Source organism: Adiantum capillus-veneris, chromosome 16 (genome assembly GCF_014529385.1).
Source record: "Adiantum capillus-veneris isolate H3 chromosome 16, ASM1452938v2, whole genome shotgun sequence".
Classification (NCBI taxonomy): domain Eukaryota; kingdom Viridiplantae; phylum Streptophyta; class Polypodiopsida; order Polypodiales; family Pteridaceae; genus Adiantum; species Adiantum capillus-veneris.
Window position 1 is genome coordinate 34,871,784 of NC_140946.1, and position 8,660 is coordinate 34,880,443.

An 8,660-nucleotide genomic window follows, 5' to 3' on the forward strand; every position below is an offset into this window, starting at 1 on the left:
TGCTCACTATTGTTACTTTAATTCCACTACAATCAATGTTATTGCTATAATATTCCGTCACATCAGGGATGAAATCCATACGTCTAGAGCCTCGCACCACCAACACCTCCTTCTACCATGCCTTCTTACCAACCCACCTCCCTTTCATCGCAATGACCCACACCATTCCAATCTACTCTTGCTTTGCTCGAGCCTCATGGATAGTCCATGGGTGGTCGATGAACGTCTTCCAAGAGTGCATGTGGGCTTTCCTCTCAGGGCAGCAAGCATTGTGATAGGCGGAGCGATGGGGGATCTCTTTGGGATGCCTATTTGGGTGGTGGGGAGAAGTAGGTAGAATCACTTATTTGGGAGCATGTCAGTCCAACTACAGAGGAAGAGGACTGTGATGCGCTTGTGCCAGATACACACGACTGTATTACTATAGGGTGAAGTATGGTGGCGAGGTCAATTTTGGCACTGCATAGGGCAATGCATTTTGGCATCACTTGCAGATTCTTATACACTCGACGTATAAGAATGATTTTATTAAGTTCAAAGACCAAATTCTTGATCATACACGTCTTGTTGAGAAAGCATTACATGCTCGCTTTTTGGAAGGCTCCAATGAGCATTTAATCTCCATGTAATGGTTGGAGGGCTATATCAACAAAATCTAGAAAGCAAGCAACAAAGTGTATAGCATGCCACGACCAACTAGGTCTCAAATCTAGAGTGCAACTATCATGGCGACAACATGGCTAATGGACAGTGGGAGTGGGCCATGCAAAAAAAAGAGTGAGGAAGTGGCAACACGCTCATCCCATAGACAACAATGCAAAGCTAATTGAGCCAGACAAACTCCTACGCACTATGATTTGACAGACAAAGCAGCATATAAAGATAAATATGTAAGTAAATTTTAATTATGCAATTTGTGTATAGGAGATGGTTTAGCTTATGAAACTTAGTGGTAATCTTTAACTTAGGAAAATGTTACTCTGCAGACCCATGCTACTAGAGAGATGGTCAAGTATTGAGAGAGACACACGGAGTTCGATCCTTGGTGATGGTTGTTAGAAAACCATCATATCTCTTGTGAGCAATTCAACTCAACAATTGGATCTCTACAAGCGGTAAGTATAGTTGATGAATATTGTATAATCATTTTGACTTATTGATTTATCTAATTTTGTTTTTGGTTGTTGTATAGTCAAAGCAATCAAATTTATGTACCTCTTGAGGAGGAGCTAGGAGGAGGAGGAGGAGGAGGAGAAGGTTTTAGATTGATACTTTTTTTGTAGTCATCTTTTACTAGTGCATATATGGCACAACAAACCCTCATTTGTACATAAAACTCATTTGGAATTATCGTTTAATTTCTAAGTTTATTATTATTTTTTTCACACTTTTCAAAATACAATTAATACTTGATATGTTTTATGCATGTCAAGAATAAAGATGCTCATTTGAAAAGCCGTGTAGCAATAATATGCGCGATAATTATGTAAACGATAACATATGTGGATATATATCCGTATTTATTACCATACATATTATTGTTGGACCACTATCGCATCTTTTGCTGCTGCTCTTGTCGCTCACACAATTTTTTCGACTCTTTCTACTTTCCTTTGTTAATTCGAAACAATAGTGTCGATTCTGGACTTTTCCTCTTATAGTGGCTGCTTTACTTGTATTGAACTAGGTCTAGTATTTAGATTATGTACTTTGGAAGACTTTAATGTTGTCACTGTGTTGACAACTCAATTTGCATTTCAAGGATAGGACTCGAAAAAAATAAACCAAATTTTCAACTAAGATTTTCCAAGGCTAACTACCCAAAAAACGGAGATGTATGCAAACCTCTAGGGTATTTATCAAAAGTTACATAAAAAATGCCCAAAACGTGATCGTGGAAATTAAGATCTTGTAGAATCATAACGAGGATTTTTCATTTTTAATAAGGAAATTTACATTACATATGTGAGCACGCCTGCGGTACTCATATAATTGTTTTCAAAACCGAATCTTGGAGAAGGTGAAAAGGTTCTATTTATCCAAAGCTCAAGAGCGCTCTCTCTCTCTCTCTCTCTCTCTCTCTCCACAAATATTGTATATACCTAGTTATATGCAAGATGGTAAGAACTCGCGATAAGCAAGTAGAGTAGATGTAACATCTTACAAGAGCTGTATAGGTGGCTACATGTATTATGTTGAGAACTCGTGATATCTCTCTCTCTCTCTCTCTCTCATACCCTAGGTAGCTAGTTATTTATCCAAAGCTAGCGCTCTCTCTCTCTCTCTCTCTCTCTCTCTCTCATCCATATACTCTAGATATATGTAGGATGGTCAGAACTCGTGATAAGCGAGTAAAGAGTATATATAAAAAGAAGGTCATATGTAGCTCGAGGTGAATAATGAGAGTGAGCAGACAGGCGCAGGGTAAACGTGAGAAAGACCAGCCACCCACGTGTTCACAGTCTCTCTCACACACACACACACACACACACACACACACACTCTATATAATGAAGCTGGTAACGCCGCTTCAGTTGTAACGAGCTAGGGCTAGGGTTAGCGTGTGCTGCAGCAGGAACGCGTGAGATGGAGATGACGAGCAATATTGGCGAAGCTGGCGAGGGAGGTCATGAGAAGAAGAACCAAGTGAAGCTGGTGCAAGAGCTGTTGGAGATGGCGGTGAGAGAGGTGCCGCGCGAGTTCTTGGTGCCTGCAGAGGAGCGGCCGCAGAACAATGCTGATCATTTGATAAAGAAAACGCAGCCTGGCTTCCTGCCCCTCATCGACCTTGGTGGCCTTCTGCACCCGCTCTCCCAGGCTCATACTCTCCACCAAATTGCCGTTGCATGCGAGGAGTGGGGATTCTTTCAAGTAAGGCAACCATGTGTGTGTGTGTGTGTGTGTGTGTGTGTGTTGAGAGAGAGAGAGAGAGTTCTTTCAATGTGTGTGTGTGTGTGTGTGTGTGTGTGTGAGAGAGAGAGAGAGAGAGAGAGAGAGAGAGAGAGAGAGAGAGAAAGAAGAAGAAGAAGAAGAAGAAGGACAAGAAGAGTATTTTAACGTCTAGGAAACTATCCCAAGAGACTAGTGAATTCTTCCTAAATTCTAGTGAACTACTATTTTTACTTGGGAAAATTACCAAAATATACCCCTGCAATTTGTGGAAATTCCCAAAATACCGTTCAAAAATCCCCAATATACCCCTCATATTCGACCGATAATTCCCCAAATCTCCTTCAATTTCTCCAAAATTCCCAAAATATCCCCTCATTAACTCTAACGATGATTTTTTTTTGCAACTCTTCACAAGTAGATCGGTTCTCCCTCAATAGAAGATGATAGAACTAAGATTTTAAATGGTATTGTGGGCACATAAGACGAAATCGTTCATCATTTAATGGAGACACGGACGCCGCTCATTGGTGAATAATTTCGTCTAAACCAGTCCATTGTCATAAAGATTACACCATGCAAAAATTGAGCAAATCCATTCCAAAATGATACAAGGGTATATTAGGAATTTTAAAAATTGAAGGATATTTTGGAAATTTTTACAAATTAGAGGGGTATTTTGGTAATTTTTCCTTTCCCTTTTTTATTTTTTAGATAATCTTTTATATTTAGTTTAATCTATTATTTAGAGATGGTTTTTTTATTTGTGAATATAGGCACTTGTATATGAATATAATGCACTTTTTTAAAAAAAAATTGCACATTAAAAGTCAAGATCAAATTGGACTATGTGTGCCAATAAGTCATTACCATAGTGTCCAATCCCATTTTGAAAAAAAACCAATCTATAGGTTCAATAGAGGAGCCCATTGGCTATGTATTAGCAATATGTGTTGAGAAGAGTTCTAGTAAATTGCTCTCTTTGAAATGAACCTTTCTTCCAAAGGTGAGTATGTTGCAAGAAAACATCCTCTATTACTATGAGATCACACAAAAAATTGATGGTGATAATCTTTTGTCGGTATAATGAGTTCTCTATTAGAGCTTTCTAACTATGTACTACAAAAGCAAGGCATATGTTTGTTAAACCATTGTTTTCAGGCTATCAATCATGGCATACCTCAGAGCATCATTGAAGGGGCAAGACTTGCAACAAGACAATTCTTTGAGCTTCCTATGGAAAAAAAGCTTCCCTATTATGTGGACAACAAGAATTTTGATGGCTTCTTGGGTTATGGCCACACGGATTTTTTCCAAGGAGTAGCAACTAACTGGATGGACTCACTCTTTGGCTTTCTTGCTCCTGAACCCCTTAAAAGAATTGACTTATGGCCATCTCAACCACAAAAACTAAGGTATATGAACCTTGAAAGAAGCAAATATAATGTACGCTGACAAGCGCGTTTTAATATAATAATACTAATCCATTCTCACTGGATTTGCATGATTGATTAAGAGGTATGGTGGAATCATATGGTTTAGAGCTTCAAAGCCTTTTTACGCGATTGCTAGCAGCAATCTCAAAGAGCCTTGGCAAAATGGATGACCATCTTGAGAAGGAATTTCAACACTACAATTTGTTCTTCAGAGCCAACTATTATCCTCCTTGCCCTCAACCAGAGCTTGTACTTGGAACTCATGGGCATAAAGACCATGGTTCTTTGACTGTTTTGCTACAAGACAAGGACATGGATGGACTTCAGGTGTTCAAAAATGGCCAATGGTTTTCAATAGACCCCACTCCTAATGCCTTGGTCATCAATATCGGTGACCAACTACAGGTTTGCCAATCCAAAATCTCTCAATGACCTTTGATTTATCCAAAAATGAAAAATGTTTAGCCACTAAATTAGTTGTTTAGAAAGCACCAAGATTAATCAAGGATAATATTTTTGCTTAGATGATGATGTGATCAATTGCATTATTAGCATTTGCAAATTTGTAATGCTTTACTTCAAATACATGAAAAAAATATGAGAATTTTAATTTCTTAATCACAAAGGAATTTATTTATAACCATGCTTTTCCTTGATTTGCAGACTTTAACAAATGGGAAGTACAAGAGCGCCTTGCATCGTGGAGTTGTAAGCAGTGATCAAACCATAATGACTCTTGTTGCCCATCTTGATCCTCCCCACCCATAGACACCTTGAGTTTACTGATCTATGAGATGCAAAGTGGGTGCATCTACTTTCTTATTATAAAGCTAGTGCTACCATTATATGTGAGCATGCTCTGCTCCTTTCAACTAATAAATGTATCTACATGTACATAAGCTACTTAGTATTATGTATCTAGTACTAAGGCTTATAAGTTCCAATGGTATATTTGCTGCAAACTTTAATCTATGCAAGCCATCACACACCTAGGATACTACCTGAAAACCAACGTTTATCACATCCTATATATTTATGGTTTTTGACAAGGGCTACACTATTAATTGATATATAATAAGATTTATGAAATATTACCTTGAGATTTTCTAAAGCTCTTCTTGAGTGTCTTTGAGAACTATTGCATTAAGTGGATACTTTCATTGACTTTGTTTTTTAATGAACGACAAACAACATTAATTCAAAGAAGCACATTAAATTCACTACCGAATTCAATTCAGTTCTATTTTAAAATATTCAACGTTAAGGTGTGTTTTATTGTGGTAAGGTGTTAGAGAAATGTGTTTTCTTGATTTACTACGTTTATTAGATTACAAGTGGAGCATGTTTTGTCAAATTGATTTTGTGTTTGTTATTATAAATATATCCTTTTGTATCTCCCAATGCACCCCTCTGTTTCTCTCTTTGGAGATGTTCACAAACACATGCCCCACGTACTTATCGTGTGCACACGTATGCATGAATGCACACCTACATAATTGTCAAATGCATTATCGGTGACAAGGTCCGCATAGCCATCATGTTGCACAATAAGTGTTTGAACCCATTAAATTACTATTTACCATGGAAAGAGGAAAGAAGATGTGTGTGTGTGTGTGTGTGTGTGTGTGAGAGAGAGAGAGAGAGAGAGAGAGAGAGAGAGATGTGTTTGTCTCATGTATAGTGTTTATTGTAGTGAAATGATTGTTTTTAGCAAAAATAACTAGTGAGTTTTCTCTCTTCTCCTCCTCTCTTTCTCTAAAGATGTTTATAAACACATGCATGTACTTGATATGTGCACACATATTTGTGAAGGCTTTATACCTTGGATGGAGAAGACATGATTTAAAAACTCTAAATCAATATGGAGTTTGTGTGCGCGCGTGTGCGCGTGCACGTGCGTGTGTGTGTGTGTGTGTGTGTGTGTGGAATACTTGCTACATACATGTGGCAATATGAGATGCAAAACGACACTACAACATGAAATCATGTTAACATGTCATGCTTTTTCTTGTCCTAAAGAGTGCTAGTTAGCACAATTTTGACATATGATAACTAGTATAAATAACATGAATTGGATCTCTAAGATCTATGACATATGATATATCAATAAAAAACTCTTGAAACAAAGAATCCAGATGTACAAACTCCGACAAATTATAATATTATTTGTGAAAATCTACCCTACACCAAGTTTTTTTAGATATGTTAACTTAAATGTGTTAGCATAAAAAACACATGTCACGTTAACAAGCTTTTACCCTAAAACATATTGGGAAAAGCATTCAACAAGAGATAAGAGCACAAAAATATTACGACACATGAAAATATACAAAAAGATGGCAAATCATGTTGTGAGAGTGAAAAACTTGAAGAAGAATTTAACATGTCCCTCATGTATGTAAGGTTATCCATGTTTGACATATGGGCCAATTTGTACGTTGTATTATGTATCATGAACTAGGACAATTTGTACGTTTTGTTATGTACCATAAACTAGGACATATTGTTTAGGACTCATTTGATAGTTTTAGTTGGGGCCTCTGTTGATAGGCCCAAATGATCTTTTTTGAACACTATGAGCTGCATGTTTTACTTTTCTCTATGTGTTTGGGCTCTAGTCTTTTTAATCCTTGATCCCAATAGCTCTTTTCCTCATGTTGATTCTTTAATGACTAGACTCTAGGTTGGAACAACAAGTCTTCTATATTTTATTGTATGTAACATCCAAAGTACATTTTAATTTTTGTATTTTGATTAGTATTGTACAAGCTTTATATGTGTACTTATGGTACATATATGTTTGTTAGTTGAAATCAAAAGGTTATAAATAGTCAAAGCACAAATGGTGGGGCTCTAATGGCTTCAAACAAAAATTTGCTACCTCCATCCATGTTTCTTAGTTGAAATCAAAAGGTTATAAATAGGCAAAGCACAAATGGTGGGGTCCTAATGGCTTCAAACCAAAATTTACTACCTCCATCCATAATGCAAGTGCATAGTGTAAGGACACTTTAAAATCAAGAAAATGTTAAAGTGCATAGTGCAAGGACACTTTAAAAAGAAGAAAATGTTAAAGGGAAGATAAGGAAAAAAAAAAGTAAAGTAGACCAACTCTTTATACGGACACAAAAGTCTTTTAACTTTTCGCCTTTATGGGTTTTTCATTTCCTAGAGTCGTCTACACTTGCACACTTAAGATAAGATGTTTTGAAAGGTTTTTTATTTTTTTGGAGATTGGGGAGACCTAATGAAACAAATGATGAAATCACAAGGCCTGCTTATAAGCCCTAAATTATAAAGCAACTTTCAAAAGAAATGTAAGAAATTTGGAAAAATAGCTACATTCCCTTCCCATTTGTGTGGAAAGGAAAGGGGAGTTTCTTTAAAGCCTCGAAAATGAAATATAGAGTAGCCCTTCAAATTTGAGGGCAAATAGTTTAGGGTTTTTTGAATTAGGGATAGTGGCAATTACATGCCCTTCCAATTTGTGTGAAAAGAAAAGGGGAGTTTCTTTAAGGCCTTCAAAATGAAAGATATAGTCACCCTTCAAAGTTGAGGGCAACTAGACCTCCTAACATTGCCTTTGTGATTAGGTACTCCTTGCCAAATATTGTAAAAGATTTGGGGAGATTGGCTTAGTATGTTTTTTCACTCACAAAGCACCTCCTTTTTTAGTACAAGAACCAAGTGAGAAGTTCTTGTTGATCTCTTTAGAAATTGAATTCCATAAGTGCAAAGCAATTACAGAGACCAAGGAATTGCATAAAGGAAATCATTGAAATATATGATGTTCTCAAAACAATACAACTCTGAACAAAATAAAAAAAATCTTCCAATTGAAAGTCACGATGGACAAAAGATAAATCTTTTATTTGCCTATAAAACCTTTGTGAGCTATGAGACACCATGCCTTAGTGAGTACAAACTTGGTGCAAAAATCAATGAAGAGCAATCATCTCTTTCTCTCATGAGTCTTCATAACACTAGTATTCTTTGGCCGAATTGTGATTTGTCCCCGGATTGTCATAGTTTAAGATTCATTTTGCAAACAAATATGAAGCCAAAATATCTACTTATGCATGATTCCCTTCCCGCAAACTAAATGTGGAAGCATGCAAAATACACAACCCGATGGGCATCGATATTCCAAGAACATTCTATGAAGCTTCAAAGTAGAGTCGTTATTTTTATATATTTTTATACGACGACATCACCTCAAAATGCTAATGTGGAGCATATATGATAGCCAAATAGTCAAAAGGAGAAATTCAAAATTATCTTTAAGGATTATTAACAACATAAGAATGATAGCAAAAGCAATGGAATGCGGACCAC

The 8,660-nt window shown here is 36.7% G+C and overlaps 1 protein-coding gene across 1 annotated transcript; it reads left to right on the forward strand.

Annotated features, from left to right (window-relative positions):
- Positions 1-2,553: 2,553 nt before the first annotated feature.
- On the forward strand, positions 2,554-5,436 carry LOC147438846 (fe(II)/2-oxoglutarate-dependent dioxygenase 4-like). The gene is made up of 4 exons (XM_086484206.1): positions 2,554-2,871; positions 4,051-4,304; positions 4,406-4,730; positions 4,989-5,436. The coding sequence occupies exons 1-4, from the start codon at positions 2,587-2,589 to the stop codon at positions 5,091-5,093; spliced, it is 969 nt and encodes a 322-aa protein (XP_086340332.1). The 5' UTR covers positions 2,554-2,586; the 3' UTR covers positions 5,094-5,436.
- Positions 5,437-8,660: the final 3,224 nt, after the last annotated feature.

Excerpts from the sequence above, each read along its gene's own strand:
- LOC147438846 (XM_086484206.1), top strand. The coding sequence starts at position 2,587 with ATGGAGATGACGAGCAATATTGGCGAAGCTGGCGAGGGAGGTCATGAG. Across the intron at positions 2,872-4,050 it reads AGGAGTGGGGATTCTTTCAA|GCTATCAATCATGGCATACC; the intron begins GTAAGGCAACCA and ends CATTGTTTTCAG. Across the intron at positions 4,305-4,405 it reads TCTCAACCACAAAAACTAAG|AGGTATGGTGGAATCATATG; the intron begins GTATATGAACCT and ends TGATTGATTAAG.